We start from the raw sequence: 23462 nt of genomic DNA, 5'->3' as shown, positions 1-23462 counted from the left end.
GAAAGCTTGTAAGCTGGTGAGTTATCATAGGAAGGCAGGCGAGAATTCCTAAAGGCGGGTGCAGAGGCAGTGGGAATGGAAATCTGATAGGCAGAACTTGTTGCCCAAATGGATGTCGAGGACAAAGGAAAAAATAAATATAGATAATTCCCAAGTTCTTGTTTTGGCAACTGCCACATGTTGAAAAATTCTAGTGGAAGAGTATGTGAATTGAAAGACAGTACTGAGAATTTTACCCAGAAAACAGTGTAAAGTGAAAAAACTGACAAAAACATGGAAGAAAAGATGCGAGATATGAATTGACGTGTTCCAAAATTTATCTGAAAGGATGTCTATAAAATAGGAGTAGATAGAATGTGTTATGCAGAGAAGCAATATTCAGAGAAATGTCTGGGTATTTTGGAAAATTAGGGAAGCCATGAATCTTACAATATAGATGACTCAGTAAAAATAGATCTGCATCTAGACACACGGCAGTGAAATTGTCAGGCATGAGTCATAAAGCAAAATCTCAATAGCTATCTACAAAAGAGTTAAAGAAAAACGAAGACTGTCAACAATAAGAAATGCCAGAAAGCAATGCAGTAGTCTCTTCAGAGGACTGAGTGAGGGATCCTAGAGTTTTGTTCTCAGCTAAATTCAGTCAACAGTAAAATAATATTTATTTAAAGCATATATTGACTAAGAGCTTACCACCCACACAAGTTTTCTGAAAGATCTAAAGCATAGGCTTTTTGGAGGGGAGGGGAAGGAAGAAGAACCCAAATGGAAAGGTGAGCTTAGAACTGGTTTTAAAAGTGTAGGTAGGGGTATTTGGGTGGCTCAGGTGGTTGAACAGCTGGCTCTTGATTTTGGCTCAGGTCATGATCTCAGGGTGCTGGCATCCAGCCCTGAATCATATCTGCAAAAGGAAATAAATTTTAATTAACTCTTGGTGGTGAAACATGAATCAAAATTCTGAACTATAATGAATAAGAACATGGGGAAGGTGGGAATGTTCCTTGGGTGGTTATCACATGCTAAATCCTCCTTCTGTTTGGGAGGAGAATAGATACACAGAATGACTTTAGACTTTAAAAAAATTTTAAATGAAAGAATGTAAATAAATCTCTAATGTTAAATGAAAATAATTGTAGAATATGATCTTATATAGCTTTTAAAAGGGCAAAACTGTATTCATTGTTAATTGATATCTGTGTAGTTAAAGCATAAAAACTCTAAATACACCAGGATACTATGGACAAAGGAAGCAAACATTAAATAAAACAAGAAAAAGTCAGCTTTTCCTGTAATATTTTACCTTTTTTAATGACCTGAAAGAAATACTGCAAATGTTAAGGTTTTTTTTTTTTTTAATCTTTTGGGAGAATAAATAGGTGTAGAATTCCATATATGTGGGGGAATTTTTTTTTTCATAAAAGTGACATGAAAAAAGAGCTATAAATAATTTACCTCAATTTTTTTTTTTATTGGTTTGGCTAGAGTGATACACTTTTAATTACGTATAATTCCATTACATACATTTTCTTTAGTAATTTAGTCACTAGTTTCTTTTTTTTTTTTTTTTTTTTTAACCTCAATTTTTATAAGCAAGTTTCTGAGAAAGAAAATACTGGAACTTGTGTTGAATGGTTCTTCATATTTTATCTTTCACATTGTACATTGTTGGGTGTGAGAGACAATAGGAAGAAAACATTTTCAAGATTTGGCATGGTTGAAAGAGAAAAAGGAATGTAAATGCTGAAGAGTTAATTTGGCCTCTGACATCTTATTTAATTGATGGTATAAATGTGGTAGACACCAAGGAAGATCTTTCTTATTAGCATGTGAACTTGCATGGATTATAACGAACCATCCTGGCCTCTCAGATCTGTGCTTGGCCTCAGGGACAGCTCATGCTTAGTGTTAAGGAGATGGCTTGGCAGCTTTGGTTACAGAAATCAGCGTAAATGATGTTCAGAATGCATATTATTAGGGCACTATCAATTTTAAAAGTATTCTAACATAAATGTTACTGGTTTTTACCAATTAAAAAAATTATTTTTTCTTTATTACCATGTTCAAAGAAAACACATCAAATCTTGTGTTTATTACCTAAATATACTGACCAGAAGCATCACCCAGTCCACCAGACATTTGCTTTAGGAAAACCCAAGACCTCCCTCTCCATGATAGCTCCTATATTCAGAAACTGTTTCTTCTCACAGAACCTAGATGGTCATTCATAGAGAAGTTAGTTGTAAACCCAGTTTAAAGTTAAGAAAGCCAAAAAGACTAGTGTGTGCTTCCTATGCCCTCTCTCAACGTAGCCTATATTATATAGTGTTCTCGAAACACTCATGCCACCTGGCCTGACTCTAGGCAGAATTACAATTTTGGCCTCCTTCTTCCAGAGTCATTTCTGGAGACTGCACCAGCTGCCTGTGAGGGCTCCTTCCTTAACCTATGTCCAGGGTTTGCATCTCTGAGCTCAGGAAAGGGTCTGAGCAAAGGACCCCCAATGTGACAGATGTTCCTGAAGCCAAAGGAAGTAGGATTCCATTTCCAGGTGTAAGGATCTCATCAGTTTTCTTAGAGACTTAGGTAATTTATCTTCTCTAGGGGAAGGAGGGTGGTTAGCAAAGTATCAAAATAACGTCTCTTTAAAAACAAGTCAGAAAACAGACAGTGCCTCTTAGGGAATCCCTCTTAGGGATTGAGGGAAACAAATAGAATTATCATTTCTTACAGAAGCACCCCAGACAGACTTGATATGGAAAATACTTTTAATCCAATTTTACAAAGCAAATTTCTCTCTTTGCAATTTGCATAAAATTAGGCCAGGAACTGGCATGTCCTTCAACCTGGAGTGGAAACAGAGAAGAAAATGTAGCAATACTTGCTTTTTGGCCCAAAGATCTATACAGGTCATTTTTGAGTGCTTTTTCACCTTGGGTTAGGATGACGTCAAAGCAACACATTGGAAAGAGAAGGGTCAGAACCGACTTTTGCTCTCATAAAGAAAACTTACCTTCCGTGATATCAAGGGTAGCCTCTACTGGCATTCACAGGTATAACATCTAAGATTTGTGTTTCTCAAGTGTCCCCCAGAAGTCTGGTAGGTAGTATAGATATTTTGCTCAGTTACAGGTTAGAGTCACAGGGACATGAGAGACTGAGCCTCCAAACTACAGGATTCTAGAAGATTCTTCTCAGTGCTGCTTTCGTGCCCTCTGCTTGTGGCCCACAGAGTAAGGCTTGTGAGCGCTTCGTGGGCAAGGGCGTGGGGGGGGCGTGTCAATTACCCACTGAACGAGAAAGAAAACTTCCATAATCTTTTTTTAATGGGATGTGGGGCTATGCCCAAGAAATCTATACCTCCAGATGGAAATGTGTTCCAGGGTGTGAGGACAATTGTGCATGTTCCTGCAGCCAAGAGAGAGAAATTCTTAAGAAGAGGCCGGAAGTGGCTATGAAAAGAGATCATGAGCAACCTTGAAAACTATAAAGAGATTCAATGGCCTGTGGGCATAATTCACAGATGTGAGGATTTTTTATGGTCTTAGAACACGTCTTCAAGAATTCCAAGGGTCTGCGGCATGTCTCTGCGAGGACACGTGAGATCACTATTACATATTAGGACATACTTTTAATTTAGCTGGTTTAATATTCTAAAATGAGGCATGGAGAACACCTTCTTTGAAGAGGGAGAAGGGCAACAGCAACGTTTATTCTAAATGGGCCACAGTAGTTCTGTATGCCACTTTTTTTTGTTTCCTGCATGCCACGGCACCTAAGACAAGGGCCATGATTCAGTGGTCCTTAAAATTATTATAGCAGATGTCAGTCTATGTCTTGAAAGATTCCATTTTATCCAGTCTATGGACCAGAAAACACAGATAACGCAAAAAGACCAAGTGAAATTAGAAAAGTGAATTAAAAGGCCGTGGATTATTGCCTAAAATCATCTCTCCGCATGACACACGAAAATGAGTTTGGTGATTTCATTATTTACCATATGCACTCACCACAAAATCACTTTATTATTAAGTATTTAAAATCATCTCTGCTTAAAGTGGATTCACTTCTGAATAAATCAATCGGGGCTGCTTAGCTTGGGTTTTGAGCAGTTGTAATGAATCGACAAAATGGAAAGGAACAGGAAATACTGGTGTGGTCATATCTCAGAGGGTTCCTAGAGTTCAAGGCTCTTAGCTGACTCGGGAGAGTTGTATAAGGTTACCAAGCATAGTGTAAAAGTCCACTTATTAATGGAAAATTTTATGAACTCTTTAATCACAAAAGCCTTTTGTGCTCGAAGACGTGCTTCCAGTGAACACAAGACAATTGCAAATCTGTGTTCATTTTCTTTTTAGAAACAAGAAAAATAGTTTTAGTCATGATTCTTTAGAAAAATGAAACCCTCATTGCTGTTGTGATAATCTCAACAAACATTCATTTTAAGCTGTATTTTAAATGATTGAATTCCTTACCGAAGTTTCCAAGCAGTAACTCATATTCTAGAGATGGTAAGTATGTTGAACTATTTAAAATATTTTCCTAAAAGGAAAAAAAAGCCTGTTAAATGTAATTTAGCTAAAAAGCGAATAAAATTTCCGTTCCTATGTCATTCACTGGCTTATTCAGACCCAAAATATAATTATCTAGGACTTTTCTGAGTCGTAGAACTGTAATGATTGTAACTCCCCTCCCCACAATGTTAATATTAAAATATTAGCCAGAATGTGATTTTTAAAATAAAATGTGACCTAGGTGCTCTCATCATTATATTGCAGAATCTTTTGCCAGCTGAGAACCACTGTGACCATTTCAAACAGAGACCTGCATTTATTACCATCATCTTCATCAGTCAATGTTATATTTTACTGTGTACGAGAGTATAATGGATATGGCTTTCCTACTCAAGGAGCAGACAGAATCAGGCTATAAAATAAATATATGCTTAAGTATAATTCAAAATTATGCACGGGTACCATAAAAATATATAAAATACAAAGTATGGATGTTTTTTGGAATCAAAAGATTGCGTTGCATTAGAATATGAAAGGGAGCTTCATGAAGGAAGGTGCCCTTCAGCAGGAAGGGGAGATTTTGTTGACTAAAAGTGGGTGGAAGGAAATAGCCAGATATAGCTGGATTAGGGAAGGAGCCTTGAGGGTAAGACTCCTCAGAGTTGCAAATGAAAAAATAATTCAGGAATAACCGGAGAGGACTGTTGAACCTTATTTGTTAGATGGTGGGAAAAATTCAAGGTTTTTAGATAAGGAATCTTTTGAGGAAAGCCCTGCATCCATTCAGTTCCTGGAGAAATTCTCTATGAGACAAATGTACGTAGCAGTATCTTGAGAAAGTTCACTGAGAAGTAGTATAAAAGGGATGGGAGGAGTTCCAGAAAAATCGTGGGGTTAAAGCACTAGCAATAGTTGGTGAATCATACTCATGTAAGGGGTACAAATGAAACGAATGAATTCACTCATGAAATGAATGAACCTGGGTGACCAGGGAAATGATGAGTAAAATCAAGACTCTAGAGAAGAATTGGGTTTAGTCAAATGACATTGGAATATTCTGATGGACCGGGATGCCAGAAATAAGAGACTTGGAGTTTAGGGAAGCGATCAGAGCTGGGAACACGAATTTGGTATTCATTTCCTCTGAGACTGTAGAATTGTGGGATTGTGTGCCATTAATGAAAAGCTCACCATTAAAAAGAGGCAGAAGAGGGTAAGTAGTGGAAGCTTAAGAGGAAAAGGAAACTTTAGATGTATGCAGAAAGAGGAGATGAAAGGTAAAAGAGAGGAAGGGAAGGATGTTGGGGGAGGGGAGAGGAGAGAGGGTTAGGGGATGAGGGAGGGAGGGTCCAACTCACCCAAGAAAATTAGTGTACAGTAGAGTCAGTAAATGCTTTCTCTAAAGGGTCACCAGAGATACAACAGATGAGTGTGGTCAAATAAAACTTTATTTACAAAAACAGTGACAAGGCCCACAGGCCTTAATGTGCCCATCCCAAAACCAAGGGAGGAGAGAATTTTAAGAGACTGGAAGTGAAAATGAAGAGAGATAATCAGCAGTCTTGAAAGCTGTGGAGAGGTCCAGTAGCATTATAACTGAGATGCGGTACTTGCACTAGAGAATTATAAGAACATTATGAGGTTATTTTTTAATATAATGGGAGCAGAAGCCATTACCCTGTCAAGTGTGTTGGTAGGAATTGGGAAAAAATGAATAAATTGCCTATTATATCTACACAGCACCAACATCCCAGGATTTACATAATTGATTACATTTTTAAACCTGCATTTGGGATTATGTAGACAATCACAGTTGCCATTGTGCAAAGGCATACAGTTTCATTAGCAGTAGCAAAAGTAAAGAAAGTAAGAAACAGATTTTATTTTATTATTATTATTTTTTTAAAGATTTTATTTATTTATTTGACAGACAGAGATCACAAGTAGGCAGAGGCAGGCGGGGCGGGGTGGGGGGAAGCAGACTCCCCGCAGAGCAGAGACCCTGATGCGGGGCTCGATCACAGGACCCTGGGATCATGACCTGAGCTGAAGGCAGAGGCTTTAACCCACTGAGCCACCCAGGCGCCCCAAGAAACAGATTTTAGTTCTTCAGTAAGCAACGTGGGGCCCTGGAGAGCTGATTCTAATCTTGGAGTTCACCCTACTCTGAGTTAAATTTTATTTACTAATGAGTAAAATCAAAGATCATGTATAGGCTAGAAAACTCAGGCATCTATTTGAACAATTGATATTCTGAAAGCAAAGGAGGTCAGGATAGGTATTGTACGACTATATTATGGAGAACATACCTTGCAGGTCTTCGGGTGGTGATACCCTGAGTTTTCATTGATTGCTATATGTGCGGCCAGCATGAGGTGGCCAAAGAGAAAACAAGCTAGTGAGATTTTCAGAGAATATTAATGTCCCTGATGTTCCTCACGCATGTCCCTCTAGCTGGATCTCTCCCCTAGTGCTTCAGACTCAGGAGCTGGGCTGATTCTTCTCTGATGGCTTCCCTTCCCACTCTGAGCAGAAAGCTCAGAGTCTTTGTGCGTACTGTGCACACCTTCCTCTGTCTGGCCTCATCCCCTCTGCTGTCCCGTTTTTAGTTCCAGAAATGGAACAGCCTCCTAGTGGTTCCTTGGGCACAGAACACCCTTTCCCACTTTGGGAGTTCTTAGCCCTGTTGTTTGCTGTGCCTGGAAGGCACCCTCCTCTCCAATCTGTCTCTGCCTCCCCCACTCCCCGGCCCCTCTTCAGGTTCTCCCTCGGCTGTTATTTTCTCCACGAGCCCTTTCTGGCCACCCCGCTCCCCAACTGTCCACCTTCCTCTCAGTAGCCTCCAGCGCCCCCCTCCCCAGCCCCACTTCCCCACTCTTTTTTCCTCTGTGGCCCTTATTATTATCTGACTGAGCATATGTTTTTCTTACTTATCTTTTATCATCTGTCTCCCCCACCCCCAGGCTGAAGGCATGAGTTTGTATCTGCCTTGTTCACTGCTCTCTCCACAGCACCCAGAAGAGTGCTTGATTCCTCATAGATGTCCACTAAATATCTGTCGGCTGAATATATTAATGAATATTTGGATCAAGAGGAGTAGTGGTTTTATATATCATCCAGTATATATTCTGCCTCGGTGATGGTGCTTTCAGTTTAGGTACATTTCAAACAAAAACGGCCTAATTTAAACAGCCCAGGGGATGGGAAGGGATTTCGCAGCGGTGTCCTAGAAGGGATGGTGGGTGCGGCACTAAGTTTCCTGCCCAGATGCCACTGAACGGTGGTGATGTGCTCCTTGGTGCCAGGCGGGTAGTAAGTGCTCTCAGTGTCTTATCTCATTTACCCCTCAAAACCCCAACGGTGAGGAGGAACGGAGGAGGTGGGAGATCAATGGCCCAAGGTCAGAGGACTGCAAGGGACCGGGCCGGACATCCCACCCATGTCTCTGAAGCCAGAGCACTGTCTTTCTCTTAACCATGGCAGCTGTCGTTTTTAAAGCAATTCTTGCTGGAAGGTGATGGAAGATGACTCTTACTCTGTGATGCTAGGCATGTTCCCCTGCACATTCTCCCTGCCCCCCACCACCATATACTCCTTTTCCCTCTCCCTATACCTCCCCATTCTCCCCCTGCTCTTCACGTCCAGAAGAAAGCAGCAGCAATCCTGGAAGCCAGTGTTTCTTTAACTGGGACCTGAGGAGAAAAGAAAGGCTGGTAGTCCGCAGCCCCTGCCCATCGGCTGCCTCATGCCCTTCCGACCGTGGACACCCCCCACCCCGCCTGCCCCAATGGGCCAAGGTGAAAGGCATTGTACAAACTCTTCTGTGAGTCATTCTGGCTAGGATGTGGTAGTCTTAAAGCCTCCGTGTATGTTCGTAGATCATTACACTGTTTGCATTTCCGATGGTGACCGGTGAAAGGACTTCCTTTCCTTGAAGAAGAGCTGAATGGGCCAGTTTATGTGAGATAGAGCCTTTAATCTTTGGACAGTGCCCAGGCTGAGGTGGACACTGTATCTTGTGTCAGTCTGCTGATAGTGTGAGGGAAGGTAAAGTGTTAACGCCTGGTGAGTTGAAGAGAGGCAAACATACGAAATCTGGCTTTGAGTAGAAGAACCCCCCATATAAGCCTCCTTTCAGCTACGAGCTTGAGGAAAGGGGTAGAAAAGCTTTGTTCACCCAGGTAACAATACCAATGATGGCCTCTTCCAGGAGAAGCCTGACTGAGGCAGGACAAGGACCAAAGAAAGGTGCCTGTAAAGCCAAAATAACTGTCAATCCATTTTGAATCTTTTGGATTGAGAAGTAAATAATAAGGAATATAATATGTGACTTTTAGTTTCCATATTTATATTGACAGCCGGCCCACTTAAATTTATGCTGCCTAAGGTCAGGTTGCCTCTTGGGAGGAGAATAGAGTGGAATGTGACAGGCTGACCATAACTGTAGCAGTTTTCCACATCATTGCCTGAAATCTCCGAAAGGATCTGGGAGAGTGCATTGATTTTGTATAATCATCCCCAAATCTAGTAGATTGATACAGTAACTTTTTTTTTTTTTTTTTTTTGCTTTCCATCCTGTGAGCCAAAAATTTGGATGGGTTTAGCCAGGCAGCTCTTATGGTAGTCTCACTGTGGTCACTCACACAGCTGTAGTCTTCTGGCGGTGAGAAGGTGACCGGTCATGCTCAAATGAGTCACTTACCTCAGTCGGGGTCGGCTGCCAGCAGAGCAACATGTATTTTAGGCTTCTTGGGTTCCTTCCCATGATGGCGAGGTTCTAGAAACAGTGAGCAATTGAGGAGAAACCCAGTATGCAAGTGCTTTTCAAGCTTTTGACTTTGTGTCATATTGGCTGGTAGTCCACTGGCCACGTCAAGCCACGTAGCCTGGTCTGGAGTCCTGGGGTGCAGCTACCTGGGGGCATGGATGGGTAACTGCAGACAAGATTCATTGTAGCGATCTTTGCAGGAACAGTTCATTGTATGTACATATTTGAAAATTAGAGTGGATATGTTCAACTGCAGGTGTTCTACCTTCACAGGGATTTTGTAACACACGGGAATGAAACTTACCAAGTATCATCATCCCCACCCTGCCGCCCCGCCCCCTCTCCCCACCCCCCCCCCGCCCCGCCCAGCAATGAGCTGCCGGACCTAACGCTCTCTCATCCCTTTCTCATTCAAAAGGAACAAAATCTCAAATATAAATTCTTAACAGATGCTTATACTTGATTTGCTGCTCTTCCTTAGGAAGTAGATGATGTTTTTAGTTCTGGTGCCTAGGTAATGTTTCCATTTTCTCTGAATGGGTGCCCCCAGAGAATCAGTTGCTTCTGAAACGACTGAGGAACTCAAAGACTAATGGAGGTTAACTAGGGGAGATGTTCCTATCCCACATTTAATAAAAATAGAGTAGAGTTATGCAAGTATGTAGATAAGCTAATCATCTGACCTAATCAGCAATGCAGATTTTAAAAAGCCTTTCTAATTACTTCCTCAGCTTGGCTGAAGGTATGGGTAAAAAGAGTTTCCCAGCATGCTGGTAGCAGATGTATTTCATAATATTTATCGAAAATATTGGAAAGAAATCTTCAATTATGATGATCCTGAAAAGTACATCAAAAAAGATATCATATTTAACATATTTTAAACTTTCATTAAGATATAAACATAACATATTTTAGATCATCAACTCTCCCACCAGTTATTTGGAATCATTATTACAATTAGACTTCAGCTCTCAGAGCCAGATTGCTTATTGGTTAACTGCCTGTGTCTTCTCTGAGTTGTGTTACTTATCTATGAAAGCTCTAGTTCTCTTGGACAAAATGGGACCACTGCGATAGTCTCCGTTCTTTAGCTGTTTGTTAATCTGGTATCTTGGCAAAAGAGTCCTAGTGCATGATGTTTCAACAACTTTAAATGTTAAGTTGCTGACATTTACAGGCATATGTAACACCACACAATATGTGATTTGGAAGCCTAGATAGATCTGATACTCATTTTCTTGGCAGAATTTGAGTAGTCATGAATGACTGTCAAATAAATCATTCTACAATAGAGTTGCCCAAAAAGAAGCTATCTATGAATTCCTGGTTGAAATGCCTGTGTCATTCCTGCGTGCTGTGCTCTTTGAGGGATAGTTGTTCATCTTTACCTTCCATTCTGTGAGCTGCTCTGTATCTTTCCAGCATTCTGTTTAATATAACGTTGGCCTGAGTGAGTTGAGTGAGTTGCCATTGCCCACAGTCAAAATAAATCTTAAATGAATTGGTGCGTTTAGTGCCTTTGGAGTGACTGAATGCTTCAGTAGCTCCCTGTTATCAGATGCTGTGGACCTGGTTACCGTCCTCTATAAAGCGCTTCTCCAACATCCGTCTTCTAGGGAATCTTCTTCAGAGATCAGATGGAAAATAAACAGTGTTTTGTGCCAGACAAAGACAACATTCAAAAACTCTTAATGAATGTCCCTGCATGATTCCTGGCATTTGGGAAAGCGAATGCTGCGTTTTTGGAGAAGCAAGTGCTGAGTCATAGGATGGTGACTGGTTTTATTTGAGGAAGGGCCAGAAAATATAGATAACCCAATATACAGTTTCCTTTATTGGCTAGTGACTTTGAAACTACAACGTGTCATCAACTGTAAGTCATAAGATGTGACACTCTTGTATGCCCAGACTGTTAAATCTCTACATCATAGCTTCTCAACTTGGGTGCTTTTGGCATTTCAGACTGGATAATTCTCTGTCATGGGGGACTGATTATCCTGTGTGTTGTGGGATGTCTAGCACCGTCTTTGACTCCTGCCCCCTGGATGCCAGGAGCATTTCCTTTCTGTGGAGTCACTACAGATCAGATTGTGACAAGTCAGATGTTGCCAAATGTCTCCTGGGGGAAGGGGGGCAATTTTGCCCTCAGTTGAGGACCACTGCTTTAGATTATTTGAATGATTTTCTCTTTCAACTAACATTTATGAGGCACTTTGTTAAAAAATACATTTTGGTATGTTTATATTTACAGACAGAATATATGTCAAGTATACTAAAGCAGTGGGTTCAACAGATGAAAGTTCCTTCCTGATCAAGTTTAGTTAGAAATATGTGGAAACTCTCTTGGTTTTTCTCTTTGTATTTTACATATTAGGTAGAATCACGAGAAACTGTCTTTTTGTGGGTTTTAAAAAAAGGTAAAATACCACCATTTCCCAGTGTTTCTACCTAATGTATAATTTATAATAATAAAGAAATGATTTGAGAAAAAAAATTATAAGCATACCCAGATGTCATCATAACCATGATTTTAAGTGTATTTTGATTTCCTTTGCAAGCAGTGGTGGTTTTAAAAATTTCTTGTAGGCAGGTTTGAAGAGCCAACAGTCTGGCTGCCGCTGGCTGAGGCTGAAGTCATATATTTTAATAATGTGATTGCGTAGCTTGTGCAATACTTTTAATTTAGAAGCTGTGCTTATTTTGTGCTTGAGGTGAGGACTGATGGAAATCTTAGATGGCGGTGGATACTAAAACTGTTCACTGGGAGGAGGAAGTGGAAATGAAATCTAAATTTTAAAAATATGCATTCACATATTAAATGTTGATGGTAATCCTTTCATTTGAAAGGATCTGATGGTCTCAGTCAACAGGGGTCACAGAACATCAGGCTATTTCTTGCTTTGTTGGCAAGTTTACAGAGGGAGGAGAATTGTATCTGGAAATGCCTTTCTGAAAAATGAAATCGAAATGGAGATGAACACTTTCTAGCACATAAAACATAGCCACTGTCATTTTTGTGTGCTCTAGATCTCTACTTAGAACAGTAATGAACTGTGAGACAGTATTCATTGAAGTATGAAAAATACCTAAAACTTTATGTTAGTCTTGTAAACCTTGTTCTTCCTTAAGCTTATTATGAGAGCTGTAGATAGATAAAATCTCCTCTCCCTTGGCTCTCCACCTTCCAGGGAATGTGCTAACCAGTAGCGAAATGGCCAGAACTCTGGCAGCAGAAGCAAGAAGGAAAAGCCAGGGGGTTGCAGAGTAATTCAAGAGCTACCTAATTCGCTTCTGACCACTCAAGAGTTGGTAATGTTGTAGATTTTATAGTTCGTCTTCTGTAATCGTCCCCTGAAACTGTGGAGAGCCGACGGAGGTTCTGTAAATCAAATGAACAAGGAAAAAAAAAAAAGTCCGTAAATGCTCAGTGCATAAAATGCACCACTTTCATGAATTCCTCGGATTTCTAGAGAGTTCCCTGTGCGTGATAGGCATAGGAGAGAGATGCTGTGCTTGATGTTGGTCCAGGACGAGGTGAACTTTGTGCACACTAATTTTAATTCATTATATATGCCTTTTTTCCCCAGCACAAATGGACCCCCGAGGCCTATCTCCCAGACAGAGTAAAAGTGACAGTGACGATGATGACCTGCCAAATGTGACCTTAGATAGCGTTAATGAGACTGGATCTACGGCCCTTTCCATAGCCAGAGCAGTACAAGAGTAAGTACCACGTTCTCAGGATGAAATGAGACTCGCCGAGGTGTGCAGTGGGTAATGGAAGCAGCAGTACCTCCTGTTCCCGGGACTTGCCCCTCTCGCTCGCGACGGGCTCGCGCGTCGGCATCCTTCCGCCCCGGCTTACGTTCTCTGGGAGCAGGTTAGGCATGAAGTATTTTGCGTAGTTGAAAATCTGTGCGTTTATTAGAAATGAGGCATCTGTGCATCTCTGCTAATACCTCCTACCTCTTCTCCTTAACTCTGGAAAAAAATACATTGTTCTTTTTGAATGTCACTATCCAGTTACTGCCCTCACTGTTATTGTTCATTTACAACAGTCGGGAGAAATAAAATATGGCAAGGATGATGATCTTGTTTTGATAGGAGAGTGCAGAACAGCTTTTCTGAAATGTTAAATTTGGAAGTTGATGTCTCACCACTTTGAAAAATCAGAATCGTGTGTGATTTTTGAAAAGATATTTTCTCTCTCCTTATATCCGGACCATCGAGTTAGATTTCATCCTTGTTAATCAAAAATAGTTGCTTTTCCATCATTGTCGATTCGGAATCTAGAATCGAACCGGTGGCTAGTCCTTGTATATTTTTTCTCTGGAATAATTTTTAATAACATAATCTTACAAAAGAGTAGGACTTAAATCGCCACTGCTGTTGCTAGCACGTGAGTTATCGGGTCACTGAAAATGATCTTAGTCACTTTCCGTATTTTAATTCATTTTCCCAAATATTGACTAAGTTGTGACTCTGCTCTGTGCTTTAGTCTTTGAAATCTTTAAAACACACACACACACACACACACACACACACGACTATGACATTTTAGAATTTAAAGCATATGTGTGTGTGTAAAGTGAATAATATGTTTCTATGTTCCATGGGTCATACATAGTATATATTTATGTGATATATATCTGTGCACACATACAAATACATATGGTATGTTAGGGGAAATAGGATATAATGGATCTAAAATGAAATTTGGAGTCAGAAACATTTGAATTCAAATTTACATTTAAGCTCTTAATGGTTATGTGACTTTGGCAAGTTATTTAACCACTCTGAGATGTTTCTTCATCTGTATAAGAAAATCAATATACTTACCTTGTAGCCTGGTATGAGGATGTAATATAGTAATAAGATATAAAAATCAAGTCACAGAATTTTGGTACATAGAAGGCTTCAATTGGCTATGGAGTTAGTATTATAATTATTTATATAATAGTGTGTAGTATATGACAACTAGGAAATTAATGTGTGGCAAATGTTGTTATTCTAATTGTACAAATGAAAACACTCAGAATCAGAGAAGTTAAATGACTCCTCCAAAGTCCTATAATAAGTAGTAGTAAGACAAAAGTTTGGACTTCTGACTCCCAAAACAGAGCTTTTCCTAACAGTACCTGTCGTGTTTGTTTCCAGTAATATTCTTGTACTTCACCACCTATAAAAAGCATTGTTTCACTCAAATAACTGGTTATAGTCACTTAGTTTCTCCAAAGCAAATGTTCATTTGCCAGGATAGGCATGGAATCAAAGGGGTTGCTGAAATCATGTTTGAAATGATGGCACTCTGAGTCACCTCATTGCTCATTCAGTGATCAGCACAGTTTAATATGGTTTTGTGTGACCTAAATCTAAAGATCCATCTTTAAAATTAGACTAAATGATGACAGGCTTCAATCCTAAAATGAATAGTACATTTCAAAGACATTTTAGTCATATTGTTTTTCTATATCATTATAATACATGTATAATTTCTGTGTGTGTGTGTGTGTGTGTGTGTGTGTCTCTATGTGTATGTGTATGCGTGTGTGTGTTTACAGAGGTGGGTGTGTTTTTTGTTAATTCAGACTTTAAAGTTGGGAACTATAATTATGAAAATCTAAATTATGTTTACTTTATTTGGGACTTGGCATATAATGATATTAACTTTTTAAACATAACTTTTTTTTTTTTTGCTTTTAATATTATGTGCTTTTAATAGGTAGTGTATTTTAATGTGAAATGTTTAATAGCAGCCTCAAGAACTGGAACCTCATTTTCAGCCTAACCTCTCAGGCTTGCTTTGTGAAAACATTTTCAAGGCACAGTAGCTTGTATAACTGCATATGCCTGCCTTTATTACTGTTTCAAAAGTTGCCTGTGTATCTAGGGAAATGCCAGATTCATTATTCATGTAAGTGTTTTCATTAAACGATTAGTAAAGAATACTGAGCCGTCACCTGGGAAGCCCAAGAACGCCAGGACCCATCAATAGTTAATTAAGTCTCATTCAAGACGCAGTGTGTATATGTAAACACCAGGAAGTGAGAAGATAGTGTTAGATGAAGCAAAAAGAATGCTCTGCAGAGACCTCTTAAATATGGGTGTATTTCAAAACTTACAGTAATACATTGAGGAAAATTTTATTCTGGGACAAATAAATATATAATCCTTGTTAGACACATTAAAAAAAAAAAAATCTGTACTTAGGTTTACCCGAAGTTAACTTTCAGTGTATGTCTTTCTGCTTCTCTCTTAGTTTCTCCTTGATTCTTTAATGCATATTGCTGTTGGTGATTTTCTGTTTTCGCTTTTCCTGTTTGCCTTTGGAACTTGATTCCTTCTGTTAACTCAAAAGCTATCAAACAAACAAAAATTCCAGTGTACTATGGTCAATAAAATAATGCATTAATAATAGTGTAAAACATCAGCTTGGCATATACGAGATGAAAGGATTTCAAAAAAGACACCTGTTGACCTCTTCCCTCTACTTGCAAAACTTTCTTGAGAGAGTTAGATTCAGAAGTCTATCTACAGATAGAGAGGCAATGGCATCAAAGGGTTATGTTTATTAGAGGTAGCATACTTTCAAAGCCTTGGGCAACCAGGACACAGTTGGCTTTCCCATCAGGGAAAAGGAATCATGGTTTAGGAAGTGTTGCAAGATGGGCCTCTTAATTCATTGGTCACCAGTGAAGTGTTAATCAAGGAGGAGAAGAAGATGAGGAAGGAGGATATTAGGGAAGATTGACACTAGAAATGGATGAAACTGCCTTGTCCTTGACCTGTCCCTACAACAAGATGCTGACCCGCAGGGTAGATGTTCTTGTCTTCTTTCCCATTCAGGTGCAGAGTCTTGTCAATAATCACTGTAGTTTGAGTTTTTAATTAAGTGACTTACATTATTGACATTAGTATATCAACATAGCATGAACCTTAATATATAAATATATATTTTTTCTAAATGACTGTTACTGTGCATTTTACTGTTTTTGTTTTATTTTGTTATTTTTTTAAGATTTATTTATTCTGGGTGGGGGAGGGAGACAGGGAGAGAGGGCAAGGGCTGAGCACAGACTTGCCACAGGGGCTGGATCTCAGCAGCCTGAGATCGTGACCTGAGACAAAATCATGAGTTGGGCGCTTAACTGACTGTGTCAGCCAGGCGCCCTTGCATTTTACTTGGTTTTTCGCCCTTGCGTTTTACTTGTTTGTTTGTTTGTTTGTTTGTTTTTAGTGAACTTTTAATTCTTTAGTTTAAGAAGTGTTTCCTTTGATTTGAAACGCAGAAGTTGTTAGGCAAAATGGCATTCTCCCCGCCAGATACTAGATATTTCTGTCTTTAAATAAAAAAGAACATCACTTGGTACTAGAGCAGCAACCTGAGGTCACTTTGCATTTAGATTTATATAGTGAGGTTCCTGAACAATGCTTGGACTAATCATTTCAGCCATTTTCATTAATTTGCTTGATTATTGTTTATCAGCTCAGGATCTGTGAATTCAGAGACAATGGAAAAAGCCACAGAGAGGCCTACAGACAGGCTCTGCCCTTTTCTTGTTTTAACTGTGCAGATACTGTCCAAGTCAGAAACCGTGTGTTCAGTAATTCTGACAAAGCCAACTTCCAGCAATTCATAGAACATCTGTTTTGTTTTGGTCTGTTTTTTTTTATCCCCCCGATGGTAAAATACGGTCGTTACCCTTAACAACTTGACAAACATAATTATGAAATAAGTGTTTGGAAAAAGAGAAGTACAGGCACATGATGAGAGCAAATTATTGTAATTAACTCTCGCCCCAGGCAAAACAATGATATTTTTTTAAATAGGTACAGTTTGGCTGTGTTGCCCAGACCCTCTAATTTCGGTCTCCCTTTTTAATTCTTTCTCTCTAATTCCAAATATTCATACTCCTCGTCGGTTAACAGGAGTAGAATAATCAACTTCATACAAACCAAAGTGTAAGTGAATGAGAATATCTCCTGAGAGAAATTTCAATATAACCAGGAAAAAAACCTTAACCTAGAAGAATAGGGACCAAGACACAGGCATCCCCTGCTTTCCTAAGTTCCCATTACGCCGCTCTGCTTTTACGAAAGACCTGTTAGCACCTGTTTTGCTAACTGAAAGAAAGTGAAAGAGGATTTTCATCTTTACAAAAAAGATGAACAGCAAAAATAGTGTTCAGTGTGGGTTTTTTTGGGTTTGTTGTTGTTGTTGTTTGTTTGTTTATTTTTTTGTTTGTCTTTGCAGTAAGCCCTTAGAGAAGCAACGCATACTCTAACCAGAGAGAACAGCCTCCCCAGACTCCCACTGGGAGCCATACCCAGCATCTCAGCACCAGAGCTTTGAGCTGTGTCTGTGAGCAGCCACGGTTTATCTCCACTTACCGTGTGCCTCCGTGAGCAAGATGGGTTCTTCAGGTGTCACAGAGGCCTAAGAGAGGGGGTCTGAGAGTCTGGGAATGCTCCAGAACTCTTCCATTTAAGCTAATGGTCATTGCCTCTTCGCTCTATGCCATTTTGGCTTAAAAACGTTTCATAGGAACGTTCTCCTTTTGGGTATTAGGGGAATCCTGTGTTAGTACTTTCAGTAAGAGCAAGAGTGGAGGAAGAAGGAAGCGTTTGAAGATGTAGAGGAAATATACCTGTGTTACTCAGTGTCAGTCCTTAGAGAATTGGTGCGTGCGTGTTCCTGTTTAACTCCCACCACAGCTGAGGAGCCTACCCTCTCTGATCTTTATTATAACTCTCAGAGGAAAGAAAAGCAAAAACTGTGTAGCATTAGTAACTTTGTGCTTTGGCTACCTTCCCTGATACTTGTTACTTAATAAAAGGATATTCCTTTTAAATGGTTCATTGTCAAGTACATTTAAGCTAATCAACACACTTCACTGTCCTCCTCTCCCTGTTTTTATTACAGTTGACCCTTGAACACAGGGTTGAATTACGAAGATCCACTTACTCGTGGACTTTTTTTGGTAAATACAGTAGAATACTGGAAATGTGTTTTCTCTTCCTTATGATTTTTCTTAATATTTTCTTTGCTCTAGCATACTTCATTGCAAGGATATAGTATTCATACATATGCAAAATGTGTATTAATTGGTTATGTTACTGATAAGGCTTCCAGTCAACAGCAGGCTATTAGTAGCTAAGCTTAGAGGTAGTCAGAAGTTACCTGTGGATTTTTGACTGCACAGGGGGGTCAGCATCCCAACCCCAGTGGTTCAAGGGCCAACTTGGTATTGCTCATGTGAAGGTCCCTTCTCCCAAAAAACTGCTTGAATCTCTGGAAATGAAGAGTATTATGATCTTTAGCACATTTTCACTTGAATGATCTTTGACAGGTATGGTAGAAAGTTAGATATCCTATTGTTATTTCAAACTTTGTTGCTAGTTCAGACATCATAGTTCTTAATTTTAGAAAAGTGCATTTAGTGATAAAAGGTCAGAAATCGTGAGTGGTATTTTTTTGGTTTTATTTTCATTTTTCTTGTTCTGAACTTCTTGAACACACCCACTCCTTTTTCTCTTAATGTCCTCCTGTATGATTGTGTTAATGTCTTTTAAATTACAGTAGAGAGCGGTACAAGAAATGAGGAAGAAAAGTGAAAACAAAGCAATTGTAACTGACAGCCTACTTTTTGGCAGATACTATGAAAACTCATGTAGTTCTCATTTAATTTGCCCTGTGATCCTGTTTTTATCCTGCAAATAAAGAAATGGAAACCCAGAGAGGTTTACTCTATCCCCAGAGGTCCTACAGCTGATAATTTGCAGAGCTCATATTCGTTTCCAAGTTTGTCTGACTATAAACCCATATTCCTTTATGAAGACAGCTACTGTCTTTATGTTGTGGCTTTAATATCTCGAAACTGCCAACTATCTAAAGCTAAGTTCTTTGAACTTCAAATCCCAGCAAGTACACATTTTTATAAAATAATTTCAGATTGTTTCATCTTTAAACTCATTGTTACTTTAAATATAATCTGATATGGAGAAAATAATTCTATCCTGTACCCTCTCAGAATTTTCTTTTCAAAAAGTTATTCCACTTCTGTAAATCACACATTATATGAAAGTGTGAGGAAATAAAATATGAATATATTAGTGTTTTTCATTATAAACTTCACTGGTACTATTTTATTTAAAGAAATTGCTGGGGGAAACGTGGTTTCAAGTGTGTTTTAATATACACATACGTGCTGACATTCCCAAAACCAAAAAATGAACATCCCTTATAGAATTGCTTTCTGCCAATCTATAAAAGGAAAAGTTTGTCCAAGGGTTAACATCGTCCTGACTCATCTTATTTTGCACCCTTCGACTGAAAGATTTGAGAGGACTTGGATCATGTGCCTCTCCTCATCTGCTGATTAGAATGAACCCAACTGAGCTGATAGTGCTTGGAGAAAAAGCCAGAGAGCACGACCTGTCAAAGGACTTGTGTTTTTCTTCTCAAATCTTTCCTGGATTCTTACCTCCTTAAGAGAAGCTATAGGTCATTTAATAAGCCTAACATGTTTGGGACCCTTTCAGGTCCCCCCACTTCCTGTCCTACCAAAGAAACCGTGATGATTCCCCTCAGTAGTTGGAATTCTAAATCTATCATGGCTGACTCGGGCTCTACTGATGGGTAAATCTGAGAGGTGCCCATTCCCTTGCCAGGGGAGATAAATGTTTTGGGGTTGCTATTCTTTTGAAAGAGCTCAGAAAGAGCTGCTGATTTACCGTGAATGAACACAGATAAAGTCCAACATGTGTGCTTAGCCTGCCTCTCAGCCCATCAGTCTCCCATGCCTGAAAAAAAACAAATAAAATCGCGATCACTGAATATCTCAGTCCCTTGGGTGTTTAATACCAAAATGGAGCCCTTCGCACCCACACACAGTCCCATATATCTGCCTTTGGTGGGACACTCTTTGTCCCTCCTTAAATTAAGAAAAGCGGGGTGAGCTTTGGCTAATAATTTGATATTTGAATTGTTTCATGAAGTACCAGATTTTTTTTTTTAAGATTTTATTTATTTGACCGACAGAGATCACAAGTAGGCAGAGAGAAGAGAGAGCAGGAAGCAGGCTCCCCGCTGAGCAGAGAGCCCGATGCGGGACTCGATCCCAGCACCCTGGGATCATGACCTGAGCCAAAGGCAGAGGCTTTAACCCACTGAGCCACCCAGGCACCCATGAAGTACCAGATTAAGTGACCCGTTCATTTGGTGCATAGTTAATTACTTTATTCAACCCTGTGTTATACGCTGAGGACAGGATGAATGGTTCATAGTACGTTAGCACAGGGAGCTCAGCATCGAATGTAAGAGGTGAAGTGAAGCACGATATGATAAAAGCATAGGAAGGGCTGCCTGAGAAAACAGAGGGGTACACATAGCTCAGTCTGGAATAGGTAAGACCATCGATGTGCAGTAGGGGTGCAGCCATTTCTGATGACTGGTGCAGAGGTGAGTGTAGCAGGGAGATGGGGAGGTGACTTTGGACCTGCTCAGGAAGGGGGACATGTATTCTGTTGACAAGGGGGAGATGCGGATTTGTCAGCAAACATCGGTCTCAAGGAAGCTGCGCGTGGTTGTGCAGGTGGAACACCGTGTGTCCCAAACGGTCCTATTTACATCGTTGTGGATGTGAATAGTCTGCCTGAATGTCCACGGTTTCCATGGTTAGACCCAGGAGCCCGTGGCGTACAGGTACGTAAGCAGTGGTGGCGATGGAAGGAGACAGACAAGAAGCACGTATCTCTGAGGAAGGTAAGTGCGACGGGCATTGTGCGATGGAGGTCGGGGAAGCCAGACGTGGGCGTTAGGCTGTGTGGAGGTGGAAGAGAGGGTTCACTGTTTCCTTAAGATGTTCCAGAAAGAACTCTCTAATAAGACTGTTTTTGGAAAGACCCGAAGAAGGTCAGGGCACAAAGAGATCTAAATGGAGAACATTCAAGGGAATAACAAGTGCAGGGACTCTAAGACAGGAATATTCTGGAATGAGTAAACAAACTGACCAACTGGAAGACATTAGTTAAAATTCCTTGATCTTGGTGCACCTGGGTGGCTCAGTGGGTTAAGCCTCTGCCTTCGGCTCAGGTCATGATCTCAGGGTCCTGGGATTGAGCCCCACATTGGGCTCTCTGCTCAGCAGGGAGCCTGCTTCCCCTTCTCTCTCTGCCTGCTGCTCTGCCTACTTCTGATCTCTCTCTGTCAAATAAATAAGATTTAAAAAAAAAAAAATTCCTTGATCTTACAGAAGAAACTGAGCTCCATAGATACCGACGAATTATTCCAGCATTCCGTCCCTAGGGAGAGGGGCTCAGGACTGAATATTTTTATCCATTCATACTTTTCCCTCTAGGCTGTGATAAAAATTTCCTTTTTCTAAGGGAATCTGCAGTTATTCAACCAAAACAAGAATCAAAAGCCACCCCCCCAAAAAAATGCAAAACCAATATTCCCTTTCAAAACATTTGTTTACTTTGTACTTCTTTCTGACTTGGGTTCTCGAAACCTAGTTTCATATCCCCCTGCCCCCCACGATGATTCAAAAATATCCATACCAGCAAGTTTTAAAAAATATATTATTATTGTACTTTCTGTAGCCATTAAGAATTTTTTCCCTAAAAATGATGTAGCTATTGTTTCAAGTAAAAGCTTATCCTCAAAACTTTTTGTGCACAAATCTGTTTGATCATTAAAAAAAATAAAATGAAATAAAAAAGAACATATCATATATGAAAGCCACTACCCAGGTATTACTGTTTTGAGAGGGATTTATGTCTCTCATCTCTATGATAGGCATTTTATATTCTATGTCTAATGCTAAACAGGCAGTTTTCCACCCTGCCCCCACCCCCCACCCCCCCCTTGCCAAAACTGACTTGAAGAACATCTTCTGGGTACTATAGATATAAACAGATTAATTTTAGCCTTTCTAACCACTTGGAAATTATTGGGTTAACTATGTGTTGATTTTTTTTTTTTAAACCTGTCGTGCCTCATTTTAATGTGAATGTACTATTTCTTGGTGATCAATTTAAAAATAGAAATCAGGCTTTTTAAGACGAAACTTTTTGTTTTATTTTTATTTTAAGGGGATTCCAAAGTTACATCATGGATAGAATTGATGAGCCACTTCTACTTGACGGTGGCTACACATTTTTGCTACTTTGATATTTATATTTTTTTAGTATTAGTAATTTCTGAGATGATTCATAATTTGAAATATCTTGACATTTCATGTGGTCATACAGTATATATATACTCCAAACTGATTGCAAGTATTAATATGCTTTTAATTGTTGACATACTTCTCTATGTGAGATCTTTATATAGCTTTTTTTTTTTTTTGGCTATATGTTCTACCTATAATCACATTGCAAATTTATGTACACCATTTATATTTCTCATATATATTCCTAATGGGTGTAACTTGTGAGTATAGGTAGTCATTTCTCATGCATTTTTGATGTGTGTTGACATAGATACTCAGTGATAATGTTGAAATATTAATAAGTTTCGCTACAAGTTCCCAGAACTATTCATCACTATTTCATTTATTAATGTAGTCAGAGAGAGTACACATGATAGAAAACCATACTGTAATATATTTGAAATTAACTCAATTCACCAGGATATAATCTTTTCTATTTTCAGTCAAATGCTCTAGACACTCTCTTTTCTTATTACTCTTTATGAGTTATAGCCATTGTACCATAATTTTCCTTTACTTTATAGCACTTTCCCACATACTTGAATCTCATTGAATACATTCACTTACATGCATCAAAGGAAAGTAAAAAATTGAAGGATTCGTTTTCAAGGAGAACCTGCTGCTACACAGAAAAATCTAGTACAGATGGAAAAAGACAGCTTGGATAAGAGTGAATCTTACCAGGTTGACGTTTTGCCACGATATTTTGCCATCCGCTTACATAATTGCATAGTTGAGGGTCACCATCCAGCTGAGATGTAAGACATCAAGCATCATGGCTCATCTTAGAAAGTAAACCCCAAACCATGTGTGCTTAGTAATGGTAGAAATGCCAGCAAATATTCCTGATTGATTTTCTGAAAAATTACTAGTGTGCAGGAAAGAATTCCGCACTTAACTTAGAAGTAATGGGTGCCTCGGTGGCTCAGTGGGTTAAAGCCTCTGCCTTCTGCTCAGGTCATGATCTCA

At 39.5% G+C, this 23462-nt stretch overlaps 1 protein-coding gene across 3 annotated transcripts in view; it reads left to right on the top strand.

The window, feature by feature from the left end:
* Nucleotides 1–23462, top strand: part of KLF12 (Kruppel like factor 12) — a 612181-nt gene that overhangs the window by 486139 nt on the left and 102580 nt on the right. For all 3 annotated transcript variants that reach the window (XM_044249872.1, XM_044249871.1, XM_044249873.1), the window contains one exon: nt 12867–13002. In XM_044249872.1, coding sequence (XP_044105807.1) covers nt 12867–13002 — 136 coding nt within the window. The remainder of the gene's footprint in view (nt 1–12866; nt 13003–23462) is intronic.

The sequence above is a fragment of the Neovison vison genome, chromosome 5 (genome assembly GCF_020171115.1).
Source record: "Neovison vison isolate M4711 chromosome 5, ASM_NN_V1, whole genome shotgun sequence".
NCBI lineage: Eukaryota > Metazoa > Chordata > Mammalia > Carnivora > Mustelidae > Neogale > Neogale vison.
Note: the sequence above shows the minus strand (reverse complement) of the source record. Positions and strands in the feature narration are given on the sequence as shown.